This window comes from Lepidochelys kempii, chromosome 4 (assembly GCF_965140265.1).
Source record: "Lepidochelys kempii isolate rLepKem1 chromosome 4, rLepKem1.hap2, whole genome shotgun sequence".
Taxonomy (NCBI): domain Eukaryota; kingdom Metazoa; phylum Chordata; order Testudines; family Cheloniidae; genus Lepidochelys; species Lepidochelys kempii.
In genome coordinates, this window is record NC_133259.1 from 128,848,927 (window position 1) to 128,872,525 (window position 23,599).

General features: G+C 45.0%; 1 protein-coding gene across 2 annotated transcripts in view; it reads left to right on the top strand.

The window, feature by feature from the left end:
* The first annotated feature begins 1,071 nt into the window (after positions 1 to 1,071).
* SUCLG1 (succinate-CoA ligase GDP/ADP-forming subunit alpha) overlaps positions 1,072 to 23,599 on the top strand; it is a 31,271-nt gene continuing 8,743 nt past the window's right edge. Inside the window, exons 1-5 of one of the 2 annotated variants that reach the window (XM_073342911.1) lie at positions 1,072 to 1,293; positions 13,114 to 13,217; positions 16,575 to 16,691; positions 17,347 to 17,559; positions 17,684 to 17,741. In XM_073342911.1, coding sequence (XP_073199012.1) covers positions 1,245 to 1,293; positions 13,114 to 13,217; positions 16,575 to 16,691; positions 17,347 to 17,559; positions 17,684 to 17,741 — 541 coding nt within the window. In that variant the 5' untranslated portion in view covers positions 1,072 to 1,244. Of the gene's footprint in view, positions 1,294 to 1,613; positions 2,033 to 13,113; positions 13,218 to 16,574; positions 16,692 to 17,346; positions 17,560 to 17,683; positions 17,742 to 23,599 lie in introns of those variants that run through there. The other variant, XM_073342910.1, reaches the window with a different exon arrangement.

A 23,599-nucleotide genomic window follows, 5' to 3' on the forward strand; every position in this document is an offset into this window, starting at 1 on the left:
ATAACCTTTGCTCGCTAAAAGTTTTATGTGAAGACCTCTTTTCACTTTGCTTTCTGCTGATCTGTTGTCAGTAAACAGTATGCCTTTTAATAGGGAACACTGGGTTTTATCATTTGGCCAGTATTTTTTAAATTATTTTTGTTAAATTCAAACAAGGAAATTGGGAGTTCTGTGGGTAGGATGACCAGACAGCAAATGTGAAAAATCTGGACAGGAGTGGGGGATAATAGGAGCCTATATAAGAGAAAGACCCAAAAATCGGGACAGTCCCTAGAAAATTGGGACATCTGGTCACCCTATCTGTGGGCCAGTTTTCATTGTCTTTCCTTTGTTTAGGTAAATTATTATTGTTTTTTATTTTCATAAAATTATGGATGGCAAAGTCTGGCACCGTATAGGGAAACTCTTAATTAGAGATCAGTCCAAACTAAGCACTCAAGCCAGCAAGATACTGGGCACTCTGGTGTCCGGATCTGATCTAGGGTTGCCACCTCTGATTGAACCTAGCCCGGGAGACTCCCCACCCCCCCAACATGATGCAATGTCATTTTTTAAAAAAATAGCCTATTCAAATGTCTTGGGTCCCTGGCAGTAGTCACCGGGAGATGGATGCCAATTCTGAGAGACTCCGGGCCAACTCCTGGAGGGTTGGCAACCCTAATCTGATCCAGCCAAGCACTTGAACTTGGCTTGAATGGGTCTACCCAGATGATCACGCTTTGGCAAGTGTTGAAGAGTTTCGCTGGCTCAGGGCCAGGCTGTGCCACACCGTGGCGGGCTGAGTCCGAAATGGAGCCATGAGGGGTGGGGCTGAACGGACGGTGAAAGGAGCCTTTCCCCTGATTTGGTCTGAGTCTGGGATGACATTCCCGCCTCTGCCCCCTTCTCCTTTGGCCCTTCGCCCTCACATCTTCCCCTCCCCCTCCCACTCCCACTAAGCCCTCCGCCATCTCTTCCCTCCTCCCCTGAACTACAAGCCCCACAAGCCCCTGCGTGGCGGGGTCCTGCCCTCAGCTCGCGAGGACCCCTGCCCGCCAGCTGCGAAGCCGCCGCGCAGGGCCAGATGTGGGATTGGTGGCCGGGCCAGCGCCGGGCCCCATATCCCCGTGGCAGGGCGGGGCTGCCCAGGCAGAGCCGGGTGTAGGGGCGGTTTGGCCTCCGGCGTTCTCGCTGGCCGCCTGCTTGCGCGCGCGGGCGCGAGCGCCGCCGCCCGCCGGGCCCCCGTGTCATTGGGGAAGGAGACGATGTCTCACTGCAGCGGCGCTTCCCGCCTCCTGGGCCGCCTCCTGCTCTGTGAGTACCGGGCCGGGCCGCCTCCCGCGCGGGCGCTAGGTCGGGCTGGCAGCCGGGGCTGGGGGGAGGCCTCAAGGGCCCCCCCCCCTGGGCCGGGCCGGGGTGGGGGGGGGGCTTACACCGGTCTGGCCTGGGGCTGGAAGAGACACCCCAGTGTCCCTGCTCCTCCCCGGGCGGGGCTTGGTGTCTCCGGGCCCCGCGGGGCTGGGCTGCCCCCGGCTCGGTGCCTCGGGCGGGTGCTGCCCGCTGCTGCTGCTCTTTGCCGGGCTCCTCCTGGGTCCCCCCCCCCCCCCCGGGGGCCGGGGATCGCCGCTGTGTAGCCGCCGCCCGGGGTAACAGGAGGGCGCGGCTCGCTCCGCCGCAAGCGCGACGTCCCGGCCCGTAGCCGGTCCCGGCCCTTGCGCCGGGGCGGGCCTCAGCCGTGCAGCGCCAAGCGCTTTGCCGGGGAAGCTGGGGTCACTCTCTCCCTTCGCGGGGTGGATGCGGGGCAGAGCCGGGGGAAGAGCCCCGTGCTCCTGCGTCCCAGTCCAGTGCTCTCGCCGCTGCCTTGCTTTTCAGTCTCCTCTTGGAGCGGCGCGCTGGGTGGGGGCATCTCTGTTCTTGGCCCAGCTTCTGCTGGGGAAAGGCCACGCTCTGGAGCCGCGCAGAACTCTGTCGGGTCCGGAAAGGTATTTAAAGGCCCGTGTCCCTGCTCTGTCAGGCAGCGTTCAACCCTCCGTGGGCCCTTCCGAGGGTACAGGTGAGGTGGTCTTTTAGCAAAACTTCGTAGCTGTTCAAAATAAAAAAAAAAAAAAGGTTGTATGTGCGATGGTTCGGCAAACTTTTCCTTCTGGCGCTTAACACCTGTTGCTGCCGGCCTGTATTTTTTAAAAAGAGAGGGAGAAATCTGTGAGAAGTTACGAAGTTCAGTAAACGTGTACTGGAGGAAACCTCCTGTGTAGGACATCATTGTCTTATAGTACTGTAAATGGTGAGGAAAGCGTGAACACGCAGGCCCAACTGTTGATGGTGCTGGGTGGTGCTGTGCCAGCCAGCAAAATCAGAGGTGGTCATCTGTTGTTCTTTCTTAAAATACCTTTAATTTTCCTTTTCTCTGTTAGCTGAAAGTCCTGTATGTCATAAGGCCAGCATTGAACAAACGGGGGGGGTTTCTAGAAAGGATAAGAACAAATGGTATTTTTTTAATGTCCAAATTCATGGTCCATTTTGGTCAATTTCACGGTCATAAGATTTTAAAAATCATAAATATCATGATTTCAACTATTTAAATCTGAAATATCATGGTGTTGTAATTGTAGGGGTCTTGACCCAAAAAGGAGTTGTGAGGGAGTCTCAAGGTTATTTGTAGGTTTCAGAGTAGCAGCCTTGTTAGACTGTGTTCGCAGAAAGAAAAGGAGGACTTGTGGCACCTTAGAGACTAACACATTTATTTGAGCATAAGCTTTCATGAGCTACACTCACTTCATCGGATGCATTCAGTGGAGGTTGCTGCTACCCTTACTTCTGCGCTGCTGCTGACGATGGCGCTGCTGTCAGAGCTAGGCAGCCACAGAGCAGTGACTGCTGCTGGCCGGGATCCTAGCTTTGAAGGGAGAGGCGCTTCCAGCAGCAGCGCAGAAGTAAGGATGGCATGGTATGGTATTGCCACCCTTATTTCTGCACTGCTGCGGGTGGGGCACTACCTTCTGAGCTGGGCGCATGGCCAGCTGCTGCTGCTCTCTGGCTGTCCGGCTCTGAAGGCAGTGCAGAAGTAAGGATGGCAATACTGGACCCCCTTAAAATAACCTTGCAACACGCCTCTCCCTCCATACCCCTCAACTCCTTTTTGGGTCAAGACCCCCAATTTGAGAAATGCTGATCTCCCCTGTGAAATCTGTATAGTATAGGGTAAAAGCACACAAAAGACTAGATATCACAGGGAGACCAGATTTCACGGTCCATGATGTATTTTTCTTGGCCACAAATTTGGTATGGTGGGTCCCTACTAATAACTAAAAAATTGTGAAGTTTATTTAAACTTGAAAATCTCAATTCTGCCTGAAAACTTTGTGTGGTTATAATAGTTACGAGTAACACCTAAGATTACTACAACTGAAAGAGATTCGCGAAAACATTCTCTTTGCCTTTAGTTTGTTTACTTTGCAGTTGGCAGTGCTGTGTGTAGCAAGTTTCGCTGTATCGCTGTGTAATAAGTTAGACACAGATCCTGTAGTGAGCACTGAATGGACAGATTGAGGTCAATGGAGATCTGCACAGGGATCTGCTCATTTGGAATCCATTGAAGAATTGGTCCCTTAGTTGTCAGGCTTCTATCCTACAACTGATAGCATATGGGCGACTAAGCTCCCTGAATTCTTTGGAACTCCATGAAGGTGCAGCTATCTGCCTGTGTGCTTTAAATTACAGATTGGAGCCTAAATCAGTTTCTACTCTTGCTGAACCAAACATCCCTTTCTGCTCCCTTTACAAAACTTCGACAAGGCATCAGGAAGAAAGACGCTCACCGAAGGTTTTTTTGTTTCTGCAATCTTCGGCAGCACATATACTGAAATTGGACTTGAAAAAAGCAGACTTTAGGAAACTCCAAGAACTAGTAGGTCAGATCCAATGGGAAGAAAATCTAAGGAAAAAAGTAGTTCTGGAGAGCTAGCAGTTTCTCAAGGAGATGATGTTAAGGGCACAATTGCAAACTATCCTGATGGAAAGGACAGATAAGGATAATATGAGGCCAGTATGGCTCCATCAGGAGTTCTTTAATGACTGGAAAATAAAAAAGGAATCCTACAAAAAGTGGGAACATGGATGAACTGCTGAGGAGTAGAAAAGAATAGCATAAGCGTGTAGGGACAAAAATCAGAATGGCTAAGACACAAAATGAGTTTTACTTAGCAAAGAACCTAAATAATCTCTTCTTATTGCCTTAAAATACATTAGGAGTCAGAGAAAGTTAAATAATATTTAGATAAGTGAAATGTAGTCAAGTTGGCAGGGCCTGATTGAAGTCATCCTAGGGTACTTAAAGGACTAGCTGAAGCAATCTCAATGCTGTTAGCAGTTATCTTTGAGAACTCATGGAGGACAAGGGAAGGTCCTTGAGGATTGGAGGAGGACAGCTATAGTACCTATCTTTAAAGGAAGAACAAAGAGGACCTGGGGAATTATAGACCGGTCAGCCTGACTTGGATACCTGGAAAGATACTGGAACAAATTATTAAATCCGCTTGTAAGTACGTAGAGGATAATAGGATTGTAAAGCATATCCAGCACAGATCTGAACAAATAATGCCAAGCCAACTTAATTTTCTTTTTTTGACAGGGTTACTGGCTTACTCAAGGGCAGCAAGCTCTAGAAGTGATATATCTTGATATCAGTAAGGCTTTTGGCACAGCCCCACATAAGTCTCATAAGCAAACTAGAGAAACGTGGTCTAGATGAAATTACTATAAGGGGGTGCACAACTAGTTGAAAGTCTGTACTCAGTAGGTATCAGTGGTTTCTGTCAAACGGGGAGGGCATATCTAGTGGGGTCCTGCAGGGGTCAGTCCTGGGTCCAGTATTGGTTAATAATTTCATGAATGACTTGGATAATAGTGTGTGTGCTCATAAAACTTGCAGATGACATCAAACCTGCAAGGGGTTGCAAATCCTTTGGAGGACAAAATTAGACTTCAATACTAGGTTGGCAAATTAGAGAATTAGTCTGAAATCAACAAGATGAAATTCAATAAAGATAAGTGCAAACTGCTTCATTTAGGAAGGCAGAATCAAATGCACAACTGCAAAATGGGGAATAACTGGCTAGGCAATAGTACAGCTGAAAAAATCTTGATTATAGTGGATCACAAATTGAGTATGAGTCAACAATGTGGTGCAGTTGCAAAAAAGTCTAATATTCAGGGGTGTATTCACAGGAGTGTTGTATGTAAGATGTGGGAGGTAATTATCCTGCTCTACTCAGCACTGGTGAGTCCTCAGCTGGAATACTGTGCCCAATTCTGGGCATGATGCATAAGAGATATGTGGATAAATTGGAAAGAGTCCAGAGGTGAGCAAAAAAAAAATAATAAAAGGTTTAGAAAACCTGACCTATAAGGAAAGCTTAAAAAAAGCTAGCCATGTTAAATCTTGAGAAAATGAGGAATATCTGATTACATGTGATGACTGTTGAGAGCTGTTATACGGAAGGACTGTGATCAATTGTTTTCTGTGTGCAATGAAGGTAGGATAAGAAGTGGTGGGCTTAATCTGGAGCAAGGGAGGTTGAGGTTAGATATTGGTAAAAAGCTTCAAACTATAAGGATAGTTAAGCACTGGACAGAACAGGTTGGATAAATATCTGTCAGGGGACGGTCTGCTTTTACCTGATCTTGCCTCAGCCAGGGTGGCTGGACTAGATGACCTCTCAAAGTCCTTTCCAGCTCTACATTTCTATGGTTCTGTGACATGAAGAAGGTTGGTGTCAGCCTGGAAGATGCACTTGACAAGAATGCTTGGAGATGAGGAACAAGAGCTGCTGATCCTGATTGACAAAACAAGGCAAAGGTGAAGAGGAAAGTGGGGTACTGTATGTACTTGGAACACCAACTTGCTATTCAATAAACTATTTAAAAAATATTGCTACAGCCCTCTTGCTTTTATTATACTTTCTGTCCCTTCATATCATCACTCCATTTTATTTTTTTCTTCACATAAGAGGTTATGGTGTATCTTTTCCAAAGTTGGCTTCTGCATGTTTCCTCTCATCTTAGTGGATTGATTTAAATCACCAAGTGGAAAGCCTCAATTTTAATCTACTTTTCAATTTGTACTTCAGATCTTTTCTAAAGAAAGATGCATTGCCTTTGGTTGATATAACTATTAAATCATGTTGATTTGCACCTACATAAAGCATCTCTATGCTAGATCTTGTACATCTTTTTGCTACCCAGGAGGGTACACTATAATTGTATACATTTATTTAAGCAATTGTATTGCTCAATATTTTCAGATTCTAATTGTACACTCTTAGTATGTTAGAAAATGGTGAATGATATATTGCTTATTCACTAAATTGATGTTTTGCTCATGATCTGTCAAGTTGTATTAGTACGGTAATTGGAATTTAAACACAGAAAACTGCATACAATTTTTTTATTAAAGAAAACAAGCCCTTAATACAGTACATGACCTGTTGTGCCGTATTTATAAAGTTAGAGGTTTATTCCCTGATTCTTTATACAGAGAAGCAGCTGTTTAGTTAGTTTTTGATAGAGGCTCATGGATTCAGAGTTTTTTATTGAATGTTTTAAGAGATTAGAATAAATTCAGGCCTTAACATATTATGTATTAAATTCAGATTTCATTTTTAAAAGGTTTAGTTTTAAAAGGAGAAAATTATAATTTTAAATAACAAAATCTGATGGGGGAGATGGTTCCCAGAAAAGTTTGATTGTTATCCACTCTGTCCTATCTCCCTCACCCAATAAAGAGCTTGGAGATATTATTGGTCATGAAATAGGCCAAGGACTAAACCTAGCTAAAGGAATATACAAAAGATTGGGTTTGAGTGGCTATCCAGTAGCAATCCCTCTGTTCCTGGCTGATGGGGGTGAGGGGTGGGGCTAGGGACAAGGGGAAAGGGACGAGGAGGCAGCTTCTGGAGTTTCACCAGTGTTCTTTCTGTGGACCCTGTTTAGGGGCTACATTTTCCAACCAGTAGGTGTCTGAAATTGGAAGCCTCTCTCCAATACCTTATGTAGATCTTGGAGAGGAGAAGGAACAATCTTTTCTCTTCCTATTTGTGCCTTCGCCCAAAACCTCCTGACTATTTCAAGGGGATGTAGGAGGAAGAGTTACCCTCCTCTACGTTTTTGCCTGCCTCCTGGCTATTGGAGTAACAGTGTGGATTTGCTATGCTACCGTTAATTCAGCTGCTGCAAGGGAATGTCTTTGCTGTGCCCCTGCCACGCTTCTGTATTTGATTCCTCTCAATGAATACACCCTGATCCTGAATCTGCAGATGCTCAAAGCTTTTCCAAGCAGCAGAGAATAAAATTCTCCTGATTCTTGTGGACCCCTATGAAATGAACAGGGTTCTAAATAACAGCAAGGAAAGCTGACCAGACTCACTGTGCTGCAGCTTTTTAAAGTGGTGGAGTAGCAGTGTCGGCTCGAGCTGTCTGTACTGAAAATCTGTCTTCACTGGACATAGCCACTTTGGTTGCTGCACTGTATTAAAACTAGGCTAAGCTGTACGAGTGCAAAAGGCATACATTTTACAGCAGAAACAAATTGCCTGATGTTTAGCTACCAGGCTTCAGACCTCTTCTAGTAGAGTGAAAAATACCTATTCTGTCATAAGTACACAGAGCTTTTTGTGAGTAAACTTACGTTGGAATACTTTAACTCCCAATAAATTGGTCAGCTGAATTGGCGTTAGAACTGTGGAGAGGCAGTGTGGATACAGGCCTTACTTGGAAATCAAGACACATGTTCTGTTCCTGGCCCTGACTCTTCACAACTGTGAATTAGGGATGTCACTTCACTTGTCCATTTCTGTTTCCCTCTTATCCTAACTCTGTCCTGATTATTTAGATTGCAAACTTTTTGCGGCAGGGATAGTTACATTCTATGTGCTTATCACAATGGGGCTTTGATCTTGATTGGGGCTGTGACCCAAGAACCTCTGAATGCCAACTGGCAGAGAATACAGGGATCCCCTGGGTTCACCAAAGGACTGTCATGTGAGGTCTCTAATGAAAGCCTGTGTCACAATGATTATGATCAGGTTTCAGAGGAACAGCCGTGTTAGTCTGTATTCGCAAAAAGAAAAGGAGTACTTGTGGCACCTTAGAGACTAACCAATTTATTTGAGCATGAGCTTTCGTGAGCTACAGCTCACTTCATCAGATGTTTACCGTGGAAACTGCAGCAGACTTTATATACACACAGAAATCATGAAACAATACCTCCTCCCACCCCACTGTCCTGCTGGTAATAGCTTATCTAAAGTGATCAACAGGTGGGCCATTTCCAGCACAAATCCAGGTTTTCTCACCCTCCACCCCCCCACACAAATTCACTCTCCTGCTGGTGCTAGCCCATCCAAAGTGACAACTCTTTACATAATCAAGTCGGGCTATTTCCTGCATAGATCAAGGTTTTCTCACATCCCCCCCACCCCCATACACACACAAACTCACTCTCCTGCTGGTAATAGCTCATCTAAACTGACCATTCTCCAGGTTTAAATCCAAGTTAAACCAGAACATCTGGGGGGGGGGGGGGTAGGAAAAAACAAGAGGACACAGGCTACCTTGCATAACTACATACTACATACTACATACTACATACATACTACAGGACAGGCCTAACAAAGAAAATAACAGAACGCCACTAGCCGTCACCTTCAGCCCCCAACTAAAACCCCTCCAACGCATTATTAAGGATCTACAACCTATCCTAAAGGATGACCCAACACTCTCACAAGTCTTGGGAGACAGGCCAGTCCTTGCCTACAGACAGCCCCGCAACCTGAAGCAAATACTCACCAACAACCACATACCACACAACAGAACCACTAACCCAGGAACTTATCCTTGCAACAAAGCCCGTTGCCAATTGTGCCCACATATCTATTCAGGGGACACCATCACAGGGCCTAATAACATCAGCCACACTATCAGAGGCTCGTTCACCTGCACATCCACCAATGTGATCTATGCCATCATGTGCCAGCAATGCCCCTCTGCCATGTACATTGGTCAAACTGGACAGTCTCTACGTAAAAGAATAAATGGACACAAATCAGATGTCAAGAATTATAACATTCATAAACCAGTCGGAGAACACTTCAATCTCTCTGGTCACGCAATCACAGACATGAAGGTCGCTATCTTAAAACAAAAAAACTTCAAATCCAGACTCCAGTGAGAAACTGCTGAATTGGAATTCATTTGCAAATTGGATACTATTAATTTAGGCTTAAATAGAGACTGGGAGTGGCTAAGTCATTATGCAAGGTAGCCTGTGTCCTCTTGTTTTTTCCTACCCCCCCCCCCCAGATGTTCTGGTTTAACTTGGATTTAAACCTGGAGAATGGTCAGTTTAGATGAGCTATTACCAGCAGGAGAGTGAGTTTGTGTGTGTATGGGGGTGGGGGGGATGTGAGAAAACCTTGATCTATGCAGGAAATAGCCCGACTTGATTATGTAAAGAGTTGTCACTTTGGATGGGCTAGCACCAGCAGGAGAGTGAATTTGTGTGGGGGGGTGGAGGGTGAGAAAACCTGGATTTGTGCTGGAAATGGCCCACCTGTTGATCACTTTAGATAAGCTATTACCAGCAGGACAGTGGGGTGGGAGGAGGTATTGTTTCATGATTTCTGTGTGTATATAAAGTCTGCTGCAGTTTCCACGGTAAACATCTGATGAAGTGAGCTGTAGCTCACGAAAGCTCATGCTCAAATAAATTGGTTAGTCTCTAAGGTGCCACAAGTACTCCTTTTCTTTTTGCGAATGATTATGATCAGTGTACCAGTTAAGTGTCTATATACTAAAAATTATGTTATCTAGCTCTTTAGTTAAAAGCAGATCACACAAAGGTAGCATTTCTGGAGACCCCCTTCTCCAGGTTAGGTGGCTCGAAACACTTATACACAGTGGTCCACCATGAAGATGGTGTGCTAGTTGACTTGTATGACATGCTAAGTCAAATGCTAATGAAGAACTTGTAGAGCCTTGAGAAGGAAATTAACAGAAAGAAGTAAACAACTGGGAAGGCGGAGGAGAATGGTAGTTTCAGGTGAACATCAAAGGTATGTTCAGGTATATTTGGGGGTGCAGAGAGACCTTGGTGTCCCTCACTGAGGAAGTAAATTGACAGTGGGTTGGCTTCATGAAAAGGGATTTCAGCCAGGGTTGGTTGAAAAGCTGGAAAGCCCTTGGAGTAAGTTATTTTGTAGGAAATAGGGGAATGCCTTGTTAGTTAAGTTTAGTCTCTAGAAAACGTGGTAATTTTGTTTTATATACAACCGTCTGCTTCCAGTATTCTCACTCCCTATCACTTGAATCTCTTTTCTTTGATAAACTTATTCTTGTTTTCACTGTGTAAAAATATATGCTGTGTGTGAAGTGGTGATCCTGAGTTGAATCTTACAAGCTGATGTGTACTGTTCCTTTGTGAATAGAGCATCTAAAAGTTCTGTGAGCGTCCGGCATAACTGGGGCTGGGCACTCCAGAGGGACGCTCGGAGGACACGGTGGTTGGTGTGCGCCTATCGTTAATCGACACAGAGTGAGTCAGGCCTGGAAAGCTCAGCAGCTCTGCTTATGTTGCCAGAGGCTGGTGGTTTCAGGGAGCTGATCCACGGCAGGCATATACAAAACTTCCTCATGCTAAGGGCAGGTGGTGGTGATTAGGTGCTCACAGCTCTGGATACTCTGGGAAAGTGTTACAGGGGCCTCTAGCACTACTGTAATTCAAACAATAAGTAATAAGTTAGGATTAGGATTCTTGGTATTTCCCAGTATAGAGAAGATCTTAAACAATAAACATGGGCCTTATTATGCCATTTTTACAGTCACTTTTTGGACATGGTTAGGATAAGCAGACCATTTACTCTTCAGATACAGTGCACACATTAGACCAGTTTTCAGAGTAAGAGCCGTGTTAGTCTGTATTTGCAAAAAAAAAAAAAAAAAAAAAAAAAGGAGTACTTGTGGCACCTTGGAGACTAACCAGTTTATTTGAGCATAAGCTTTATTAGACATTAGACCAGTGTTTCCCAAATGTGGCCACGTGCCGCATGCAGTTACCAGTCACTTTTCTTGCAGCCAGGACAGCCTCCTGAGTGGTGGAGGGCAAAGTAGCAGCTCCTCCCCTCCCTGTTGCTACTGTGTATGGCTGCCTAGGTGTTTGCTAATGCTGCCAGCAGGGGTTGGTGCCCTGCACTGCCTCTGGAGACATGTAGGCACAATGGGGGAACCTTGGACTCCAGATGGCCAGTGAGTTCCTGACCCATCTTATTGGGGGTCGTAGGACTTTGGGCCTGAGGCCCTGGGACCCCAGGGTGTCCCCTCCCCCCCCACACTGCTTGCTGTGCTGGGGCTTGCCCAGGCTGAGTAAGCCTGCTGTGAAAAGTGATATTTATATTAACAAAACATACAGCTTTTACAGCAAACTTACTAGTGCAGACTGCACAGCAGACTTGCTAGCTAGGTTGGAGGCTGTGAAATGTGATATTAACAAACATGCAAAATTCACTTTTCACAGCCTCCCAGCCAGCTATCAAGTCTGCTGTGAAAAGTGATATTTGTTTGTATGTTAATATTGCTTTTCACAGCCTCCAACCTAGCTAGCAAGTCCCCTTTCTTTTTAGTATGCAATTTCTGTACTAATTGGTTTTCTTTAGCTGTATATCTTTAGGGTGTTGAAAGCAGTGAGAAGAGGCACATGCAAGCATTCTCTTGCTGAATTAGATGGAAAGTGGTGATGGAGGGCCTTCCTTTTCCCCACAAGTCCAAGCATGATTTTAGGTTTGTGGTTTCTAAGCCCCAGCAGCTAGGAAATTATTGGAAAAAGCTTCTCACTGAATCTTTAGCCTTGAGTGATCCTTCTAGATGTTTCATATTGGCTAAGGTGTAATCTATGTATATACTCGGGGCTGTGTGGTACCTTGGCTATTGGGACTGAGGAGCTGGCTCTATTCCCAGTTCTGAAATGCCTCACTCTGTGGCCGTGGTTAAGTCTTAGGCCATGTTTTTAAAAGTGGCCTCTGTTGTGGGGTGTATTTTTTTTTTTTTTTTTTTGGAAACAGGCCCTGACTCTTCACATGCTGAGCACCCACAGTTAGGGTTGCCAACTGTCTAACTGCACAAACCCAAATGCCCTGCCCTGGCCCTTCCCTGAGGCCTTATCCCTGCCCTGCCCCTTCCCCAAAACCCCGCTTGACCCAGTCCAGTGCAAGTGGGTGAGGGTGGGGGCCTGGAGTAAGGGGTTGGAGTGTGGGAGGGGGTGCAGGCTCTGGTCTGGAGTGTGGGGCAACGGGTTCAGAGTGTGGGAGAGGGCTCCAGGCTGAGCCTGAGACAGGGAATTGAGGTGCAGGAGAGAGTGTGGGGTGCAGGCTCTGGGAGGGAGATTAAGTGCAGGAGGGGTCTCAGGGGTAGGGGAGAGGGTTGGGGTATAGGAGGGGATGAGGGGTGTGGGCTTCGGATGGACAGTGCTTATCTCAGGTGGCTCCCGGAAGCGACTGACATGTCTGGTTCTAAGGTTCAGGAGTGACCAGGTGGCTCTGTTTGTTACCCCTTCCTGCAGGCTCCGCCCCCACTGCTCCCATCGGCTGTGGTTCCTGGCCAATGGAAATTGCAGAGTTGGGACTCGGGGCGGGGGCAGCACGCAGAGACCCCCTGCGCCCAGGAGCCAGAGGGATGTGCTAGTTGCTTCTAGGAGCTGCTGCCTGGACTTTTAGCAGCCTATTAAAATCTCCCGGATTGATTTCAGTAGCCACTGGGAGATTGATTCTGGAAGACTCCCAGCCAGTCTGGGAGAATTGGCAACCCTACCCACACTCCAGACAAAGTCAATGGGAGCTACAGGTGCTCAGCACCCCTGGAAATCCAGCCTGAGGTATCTAAAGTAGGGCACCAAAAATTAAAGATTTCTGAAAATCTGAGTCTCAGACTCTGTCCTTCCCTTATGTAACTGTAGAATGGAGTCATGTTTGATTCATGGGGTGTTGAAAGGCTTAGTTTAGTAACATTTGTAAGGCCATATAGAAGGGTAAAGTAAGATTCTAGAAACACAAGAGATTAACCTTTTTATTATTTTTTTATTTTTTTTAGTGCAGCAGAATGGAGTACGTCACTGTTCCTATTCAGCCACACGGAAAAATCTTAATATCAATACAAATACAAAAGTTATTTGCCAGGGTTTTACTGGCAAACAGGTGCGTATCTTTGGTATAGATGAAATGCTTAGCATAACCTTCTTTAAATGGAAAAAATTGAGTAGCCAAGAGATTTAACAGGTGTTCCATATTTTTGGTTTCATTTGTTGTGCATATATATGTCCTTCTAGCAAATGCAGACTTTTTAAAAGCTGAGTTATCATATCACTGTTTGCATTATTTAGCCTTGTCACCACATCTAATATAAGGTATTTCTTCAAAAAGTTCTGTAAGGAAAATATGTATTCTTTGTAGAAAGAGCTTTTCTGTTTTCTGCTTTGAATTTTTTATGCTGAATTATCTTCTGGATAAAGGGAAATGTTTTTCATTGATGAAGCAATTTGCTTCAAGCATTGTGTGTTACTATTTTGCAAAACCATATCCTGTATATAATTCTGTTACTGTTTGACACCACTGACTTTCATCCTTATTTTGTTTAGAACCAATCCTCCATGGTATGTGTTAATTGAAGCTTTGTGACCTCTGAATAAGAGGTTGCCTCTTGTAGTCACTTTATTCTTTGTATTTTCAATTTCTGATAGCAATCTGGAATCCCACTGTTTCCAATCCAGTTCATGCTCAAATTCAGCAACTGGGCTCTTTAGCTTCTCTGGTTAGTGTTTGTTCATTCAAATGCTGTTATCATTGAGACAATGCTTTTTGTTTTAAATTAAGAGTTTATTTTCCACAGGGAATCTGTAATTTTTGTCATCTTAATTCATTTAATCCTCCTTTCACATTCTCTCATTGTTACACATTTGAATGAGGAAAAGACCGCATTAGATAGAAGTGCATTGAGATGAATTAGCAGCAGCTGCCAATGGGTTTTTTTTTTTGCACTTGAGTATCATGTTTGTGATCTGTTTAAAGCTGATTTGGAATATAAAATGTGGGCCTTTCCTATGTTGTCTGAAAATGTATTGGCAGGAGAGAACTAGCTGAACTATTATCTTGTGATTTGGAGCCGAACTGCTCTGATAGAAAAGAAAAAAAGGCATGCTGTATTCTGAAGGTCATTTAAAACTTTAATGTGCACTGTAAAATAGCTATTCATTATGTCCATGTGTCACATTATATTACTTCTGTGGGAATTCTGCGCCATTGCACGTTTGCAGAATTCATGTCCCCCTGCAGATTTCTTTGCTTCCTTGTCATTTTCTGAGGGGAAGCAAAGGGAAGCTATGGTGGGGTGTGGGTGGTGGTGGTGGAGTGGGGGCAGTGGGATGCCCCTGGGTGTAATTTTGTGGGGGACATTGCCCTCCCAAGCAGGCAAGGTGTGTAGGGGCACACAGGGTCATGAGCCACTGCCCCCCATTTCTGTGAGCGCAGAGCTACCCAGCTGAAGGAGGGTGCCACTTGGATGCTGCCTCCTGGGTACTAGTGCCGGTCATGTTCCTCTTCTGTGTGCTGGGAACTCTCCTGTTTTTTGAGCAACAGTGAGTGCCAATGGGGGAAATAGGAGAGGGGGGCAGGATGGGGCAAGAGGAGGGGGATGTGAGAGTAAGGGAAGGGGGATAGGGGCAGGGGATAGTGAAGAGAGAAAGGGGGAGGGAATGGGGGGAATCATGGGGAGGGGCAGGAGCCCAGTATGCAATGTCCCCTTGGTGGCAGCAGCTGGGGCTTTCCCATTTAAGCAAGCCCATCAAATCCCCACCTCAACAAGCCTCACCCCCCTGCACCTGAACCAGCTTGACAAGCCCCCCCACACCCCTACCCTATGGAGCCTCAACTAGCTGCACCTGGACCCCCACGCCGGCAAGCTCCGCTCCCCCAGCGCCTAGCCCTGTCAAGCCCCATCTCGCCCTCTTCTACCCCGCTGACCCTCAATCACCTTCCTCTGGACCCCCCTGCATCTGGAAACACCCCCTTTCCCACTCAATGAGCCCCTGTGCATCCAGGTCCCCCACTGAGCCACTTGCACCTAGATTGCCCCACAGAGAACCCTCTTACCCCACACTTGGATCCCCCCGTACTAAGCCCCTCTATACTTGGAGCCTGCTGGGCTAAACCTGCTTGCCCACACCTGATGTTCCTGGTGCAGAGGGGCAGGGCCCTGGGGTGTTCCTGGGGCAGGCCTAGCCCTTGTGCTGGGTCAGGGTCGGATGCAGTCTTGTGGCCAAGACAATGTTCAGGGAAGTGTGTGTTGGGGGTGAAGAGGGGTTGCAGGATGATTTTCTACCTCTGTGCATCCAGTGGCCAGGGTTCCCCACTGCCATGCTGCAGCCTCCACATTTATTTATTGACCAAGAAAATTTTGCAAATTTTATTTTTTTGGTGCAGAATTTCCTCAGCAGTAATTATATATTGTGTGTATATATAGTGCAAATGACCTCTAATTATAGCCTTCATTTCCATGTGAATACCCAGAATTGTTTTTTCTGTTCATAACATAATGAATTTTGTTTGAATTCTCAAAGGAAAGGTTTTTATGCATCATGCTTGTGCATCAGCTTTTTTGTCTTCATACATTTTCAATAGAAATTTATGCCCTGAGTTTTGGGCCCTTAATCTCAAACCCTGTTTGTGTTAATTAAATTGATCCCACTTTTTATTTTAGAGTGTGTGTGTGTTTGCGTGTGTGTTACAGTTCATTTTGTAACTCCTTTGCTTGATAATGAATTCCTTCATTTTAACAATACTAAACTCCATGGGGTACAGAGTGCTGTGGGCAGACTAATACCTTTCTCCAGAGAGAGATCTTATCTCGCTCATTTTTCGCTGTTTTTCCACATATAACAGTTTCCCTCTTGACTTTCAGATCTCTCCAAGAATTTACTCCACTTTTCCCCTGTCACCCTCCTTTCCAGGCCCATGCTCCTCTGCTCTCATTATTAATTTGTGCTGCCTCATTTATCTAGAAACTTTGCACCTCTTTATTTCCCTTCAAGATTGAGATCACTCCCTCTCTTCTAAATCTCATTCCAAAACTTTTCTCTTCTCCTCAGTTTACAACTGTGAAGTTGCTTTGGTTCTACATAGATTATATAAACACAGGAATATGTTAAGAGTACCAACAGTTTTAATAGCGAATAGTTGGGTTTCCTTTTTTAAACAATAATTTGATTTAGAATATTACACTTCTTTAGAATGTTTGATAAATGTGCTGCAATTTTGCATACATTGAAATGAGCCTTTTAGATGGCATACATAAAACTTGTAGTTTATATTTTACTCTGACTTTGACATATGCTTCTAATTTACTTTCTCTTATTGGCATATATTTGTTCTTAATTACATTATTTATTCTTAATTATAATTTGTTCATAATGTGCCTTCAATTTTTAAATGTTTTATTTGAAGGTGTATAAAAGTGTTCGTTCTTGCTTGCATCTGAAGTTTCCTGTGTATCTCTTATAGGGCACCTTTCATAGCCAACAGGCATTGGAATATGGCACCAAACTAGTAGGTGGAATTTCCCCAGGGAAGGGGGGTAAAACTCATCTGGGCCTGCCAGTCTTTAACTCCGTGAAAGAGGTAATTGAATAGTAATGGATTGACTACTAGACAGTAAAGATGCGGGTGGGAAGGTTGTCAAAGTTGAACACGCTAGAACATGTCTAGCATCCAGAGTTGAAAAGGGACAGAATTTGAGTGGAGTCATGGTTACATTTCTGGTTTTAAAATATGTGAGAGATAAAACCAAGGTGGTCTGCGGTCAGTGTCTGTATAATAGTGGGCACAACCAATGAATCAAGTTGGAGTTCCATTTTAAAAGTCACTTTTTGATTTGTACATATAAATAAAATAAGGGCCTAGATGTCATTTGGTGTCAACTTACCTTTATTTTATATGGAGAGTCTTAGATATCCTTCATGACTTAAGCTCTTGATAAATAGATCATAAAAACTGAATGAATAAATGGACTGAAGAGGACACTTTGCTGTATGTGGTGTAAACTCCCTGGAAGATTAACCTATTTTAGGAATCAGTTCTGCAGTTACTCCGTTTATATCTCCTGTTAATCTGAATGAAATTGCTATGCACAGACCTGCTGTGACCATAGACTTTTAAACTCCTGATTTATTTTTTGTCATCAATATTTACATAGATACATTTAAAGAGTTAGTTGCCCAATGTACTCTTAAGGTTTGCTGAATGTTTAATGTGCTTTTTGTTAATGCATGTTTAGGCTAAAGAACAAACAGGCGCCACTGCCTCTGTTATATATGTGCCTCCTCCATTTGCTGCTGCTGCAATTAACGAAGCTGTTGATGCAGAAATCCCCTTAATTGTGTGCATTACGGAAGGCATTCCACAGCAGGATATGGTTCGAGTTAAACATAGACTGATCCGTCAGGATAAGACTCGACTAGTGGGCCCAAATTGCCCTGGAGTCATCAATGTAAGTGTTTGAAACAAACATTTCTTCTAATTTTTCAGAGACTAATTCATCTTCAGTGAATTTTCAAAAAATATTTTCATCATGATTTTTTTTTTTAACGTATTTGTTATTTCTACTCTTTTAGCCTGGAGAATGCAAAATTGGTATCATGCCAGGCCACATTCACAAGAAAGGAAGAATTGGTAAGCCTTGCATATTCATGCTGAAGCTGAAATATGTTGCTTTATCAGGTCATGTCATGACATATAACTAAGCAATAGATATACCGTGTAACAAGTTATTAGTGAATTTAGCAATGGTCAGTGGAGCCAGATTGACAATTCTGGAGACTGAAGCCCCTTATTTTGCCACAGACATTGCTTGAGCAGAAGTAATGCAAGCAAGAGGTTGAAAAGGATTCTTGAGGCAATGTGAGCCACTTTGTTTTCTTAAAGGAACTATGCCTATAAAAAGCATTAAAATCCTCAAATAAAGAACCAAACTCCGAAACACTTATCTTCTCAACACTGTGAGGATTTTAAGAGGGAGGAAAATAGGCTTCTCACTGAATGTTGATTTGTCTGCACCTATATACCATGCTGATGAGTATGTGATAAATATCTGAATAGGGCACATCAGTGGTTCTCAGACTTTTTGTACTGGTGACCCCTTTCACATAGCAAGCCTCTGAGTGCGCCCCCCCCTTTTAAAACCCACCTTTTTATATATTTAACACCATTATAAATGCTGGAGGCAAAGCAGGGTTTGGGGTGGAGGCTAACAGCTCGCAACCCCCCCCCCCCCCCCCCCCCGTAATAACCTCCTGACCCCCTGAGGGGTTCCAACCCCCAGTTTGAGAACCCCTGGGGTAGATATTTTCAGAAGGGGGCAGGGAGGATAGACTGTATGAGGCTGCGACATGCCCAGCATCACACACAGGGTCAATGACACAACCAGGATGTCCGGAGTCTTGATTCCTACTCCCCTTCTTAAAACACTAGAAACTTTTTTGTTAAAGCTACAATGTATGATACGCCATGTAAACTAGGCGCTATTACACAGAGCTTTTGGGCTTCTACTGTAGACAGGGTACACTTGGTTTGACTTCAGAATTGTGCACCATCTGGTGTCACTCTTCACAAGATTTTTACATGTGAGATGGTGCTGCTTAACTGCCAGCTGGGACATCCTGAGTCAGAATCAGAAGGAGAGGAGTGTGCTAGCTAAGCTTCAAAACTCTTGCATTTAGTGTCACTGCAGTGCAAATTCGAAGGTGAAAGCAGAAGCTGGATGCAGTATTAAGTATTAGCATTCGGGTCACACCTCTGGTTTCAAAAGTAGCCATAAACCTGAAATTGAAAAATCAAAGACGAGTGCAGTTATGCCCTTTGTAGATAACTTCTTTTAATAGTCATAAAGCATTGGTTTGATGGTATCATCTCAAGTTGTCTGACATTCCCTTCTGAATCAAACCTCTTCTAAAAGTCTGCAAGAGATGTCAGATACTCATAAAATGTTTGAAAGAGAGAGAATCCAGGGCAAGGCCCATGAAGTACTTAATTCTCTCGCGTTGTCCCCCCCAATGGAAGCATAGCTAGCAGCGTTCTAAGAATCCCGTGAGTGCAAATGTGAGCTTTATGGCACCCGTCCCCCTCCCTAACTCTTCTTGTGCCATGTGCTTCTTGGGTCTCTTTCATCTTCTCTCCCTCCCCCTCCACCCCCCATTTCTGAAGGATTTTTGGATCCTTCGTAGTAATATATTTTAGTAATATTCTAAAGACACATCAACTACAGTAAAAAAGTGGCCTGTTTCCTGCTATTTAACCTCCAGCTGTTTAAAGGATATTTGATCTCAATTAAAAAAAGAAATTACCTTATTTTCATGGACTGAGTGAAACTCTCCACCATCCAACAACACAGTTAGGCTTGAAAGAACTAGATTTAAATTAGTAAATAGAATCATAGGACTGGAAGGGACCTCTAGAGGTCTTATAGGTCAGTCCCCTGCACTTACAGCAGGACTAAGTATTATCTAGACCAGAGGTCAGCAACCTATGGCACTCATGCCAATTTTTAGTGGCACTCTCACTACCTGGGTCCTGGCCGCTGGCCTCAGGGCTCTGCTGCTGGCCTGGGGTACAGGCCACCAGTCCCCTGCCAGCTGGGGTCCTGGCCGGCGGCCCCGCTCAACTCGCTGGCGGCCTGGGGTTCTGTCCTCCAGCCCCCTGCTAGCCGGGGTCCCGGCCACCAGCCCCGCTCAGCCCACTGCTGGCCTGGGGTACTGGCCCCTAGCCCCCTGCCAGCCAGGGTCCCGGCCGCTGGCCCCGCTCAGCCCGCCGCCGGCCTGGTGTCCCGGCTGCCAACCAGGGGCTCTGCTCCTGGCCTCAGCCCGGTGCTCTGCAGCTGCCCCCAGCTGTGGCCCACTGGCCCTAGCCTGGGGCAATGAGGGGTGCAGACAGGGGCGAGAGGGGGCGTGTCTCAGCACCTCCCCCTTAAAAATTTTTCCAGCGCCAATGAGATATTAAGTCCTGATTTGCTGCTTATATCACGCCACATAGAACAGCGCACTACATTTGACACTGTGCGTGCCGTCAGTTACAATTTTTTTTTTCCCCCCACTGTGAGTTGAGGGGTACATTTGACAAAATGTCAGCTCCTAAGAAAGCAAAGTTAGATATCCATTCATTTAAGCTTTCTTGGACAAACACATTTGGATTTATTCAAAAGAAGGACAGTACTGTTTGTGCTTTCTGTTGTGAAAGTGTTTGTTGCACATCAGGTGTTCGACATTTTGAAATGAAGCACAAGAAAACCTTTCTTGATGAAGCAGACAAGACTGAATCGATCAAAAAGACAGTAGCAGGATATGAGAAGCAAAGCAGTGTTTTTAAATGCTTAAGTGTAAGTAAAAATCAAGCTACAGAAGGAAGTTACAAGATTGCACAGTGCATTGCAAAAAACAAAAAGCTGTATACAGATGGGGAGCATATAAAAAGTTTTTCTCGGCAATTCAGAGGTTTTGTTCAGTGATTTGCCAAATAAAGATACGATCATATCTAGAATAAAAGAACTGCCTGTCTCTGCCAGAATAGTTGAGAGATGCGTAAGCAAAATGGCAGAAAACATTAACGAAAAGCAGACCACTACATTAAAAGACACAGCAGTTGCAGTTGATGAAAGCGTGGATATAAACGATGTTCCATGTTTGGCAGTTGTTGCAAGATACTGTGCTTCCAATGAAATCCAAGAGGAACTTTGCCTAAAACCCGTGCATGGCACAATAAAGGAGGAAGGTATCGTGGAAAGTTTTGTAAACCGTTTTTGAAGAAAGAGGAGTTGATGTCAGAAAAATATTTTGTGTGACAACAGATGATGCTCCTGCCATGGTCAGAAAACAGAAGGGATTTGTAAAGTTACTTGAAGATCAAATTGGCTACCCGATAGTCAAATTTCACTGCATCATCCATCAAGAAAACGTATATGCTAAAATTTCTAATTCAGAGGTTAATAATGTAATGAATAGAGTGTTGCGAATTGTGAATTTCCTTGTTGCTTCATCTGCTTTGACTCAGACAGTTTCAAGCACTCCTAGACGAGATGGACAGTGCTTATAACGACATTTCACTTCACAGTAATATTCAGTGGCTAAGTCGTGGCAAGTTTGGTGTGCTTTGTAAACTGTTTTGATGCAATCCAGGCCTTTTTGTCGGAAAAGGGACAAAACTACCCCAAACTGGATGATGACAAATGGCTTTGTAAGCTCATGTTTCTAACTGACATCACCGCTCACCTAAACAAACTCAACCTCTATCTCCAGGGTGCAGGGCAAATGGTTCTGATCTTTATGAAGCCTGGAAGGCATTTGTTGTAAAACTAGCAGTTGTTTCTCGGGGTATTCGAACTTTGACTTTCTGCTACTTCCAACACATAAAAAAGCTATTGACACGTTGCACTGTCAGTGTCAATGAGATTGGAATGTACATGCAAGAACTGGAATCAGAATTTTCTGACAGATTTCAAGATTTCCAGCGATTTGGCCCAATGCTTTCTTTTCTAATTAAACCTGAAAAGTTCAACAAAAGCGACTTGGATTTGTCTGTATATCAGTGGATGGGTGTTGAATATTTTGAAATGCAGCTCATTCAGTTAAAAAGCTCAGAATTGTGGGTATCAAAGTTCGCAGATCTGCGGAGTGCACTTGAAGCTACCAAGAGAGATCATGGGGCCTCTATTCTCACCTGCTGGACGTCTCTGCCTGTGAAATTTAACTCTTGAAGAAAATGGTGTTTGCAGTGCTTTCAGCATTTGGATCCACGTACCTGTGTGAACAGATATTTTCACACATGAAATCTGTCCTCTGTCCCTCTCAGAGCTGGTTAACAACTGATTACTCAAAAACCCGTGTGCAGCTTAAAGTATCCAAATACATGCCAGACACTGGAAAACTCAGCAAGGAAAAGCAAGAGCAAGGATCATACTAAACTGATAAATTAAATTAAAATGCAGATCTTTAAATGAAGTGTCTTAAACATTTTATTTACTTTACATTTTATTTACTTTACATACAATAGTTTAGTTATAATATAGACTTTATAGAGAGAGACCTTCTAAAAATGTTAAAATGTATTACGGGCACACAAAACCTTAAATTAGAGTGAATAAATGAAGACTTGGCACACCACTTATGAAAGGTTGCCGACCCCTGATCTAGACCATTCCTGACAGGTGTTTGTCTAACCTTCTCTGAAAAAATCTCCAATGAGGGAGATTCCACAACCTCCCTAGGCAACTTATTCCAGTATTTAACCATCCTGTCAGTTTTGAAGTTTTTTCTAATGTCCAACCTAAACTGTCCTTGCTGCAATTTAAGCCCATTGCTTCTTGACCTGTCCTCAGAGGTTCAGAGAACAATTTTTCTTCAAGTGCTTGCTCATGTCCATTCCATATTAGGTGTTTGTGTTCCCCACATACACCGGTGCCAGAAGTTTTTCCCTCAGTGGTATCCGTAGGGGACTGGCTCTGGCCCCATCTGGAGTGGAGGCCACCGGCTACCCCCACCCTCAGTTCCTTATTGCCACCAGTGATGGTGCTGGAGCGTCTGCTGTTTTGGCAAGCCTTTTTGCTTTGTTCAGTGTTACGAACTTTTTCTTATAAAATAGTTGTACATAGTTAAGTTATCCCTTAGTGTTAGTGTGTTTGACTTGGTTAGTTGTGAACGGGACTTGGGCTAGGGACAGGTCATGCTTTAAGCCCTGCGATCGCTGCAAAAAATCTGTGCCCATCAGAGATCCCCATAACAGGTGTTTAAGGTGTGTGGGCAAGTCGCATATAAGCAACAAGTGCCGTATCTGCAAGTCTTTCAAGCCTCGGACCAAGAAGGAGTGAAACATCCATGTCAAAGTGCTCCTTACAGAGTCTGCTCCAACTCCGGCACCGGAGCAGTTGAAGTCTGACTCTGCCCCAAGCACCGCAGCGGCGGTGCGGAGCACCCCACGGGTGCCATCGACAGACCGTCACCAATCCCCTTCCCCAGCACCGGCCACGCGACAAAAGAAGACCAGGAGAGGAAAATCTACATCCCGCAAGGGGAAGCAGAGGGGAGGAGGGCAGCTCGGCACCTCCAACTGGGAGTCAGGCCCCAGCTCAGGTCAAGTGGTCCAGCCCACCCCAACCCATGTCTGCCATGCTTGACAGTGACACGGGCCTTCGTCAGTTAGCGGTCCCGTCAATGCCCGAGGCCCTGCAGGCAGTGCAGGATATCGTGGCGCTACCGGTGCTGCCCAAACCAACTACGGCGGTACCGCAGTCTAAGGGTAAACGCACCTTGGGTCCTTTTTATAGGTCCCCGTCTCAGCGGCACCACTCTCTATCGTGGGGGACGTCCCACCAGCACTCGTCTGCATGGAGCCACCAGGTCTCGAAGGCAGAGGCGCAGGCTCAGCAAAGCCTTGACCGTTCTCCAGCGTCAGGGCACTGCCCGCAGGGCTTGAGATGCACCTCGCTGGTGACCTGGCAAAGGCCTGTAGAGGGAACGCCCTTCCTGACATCAACAGCACTGAGA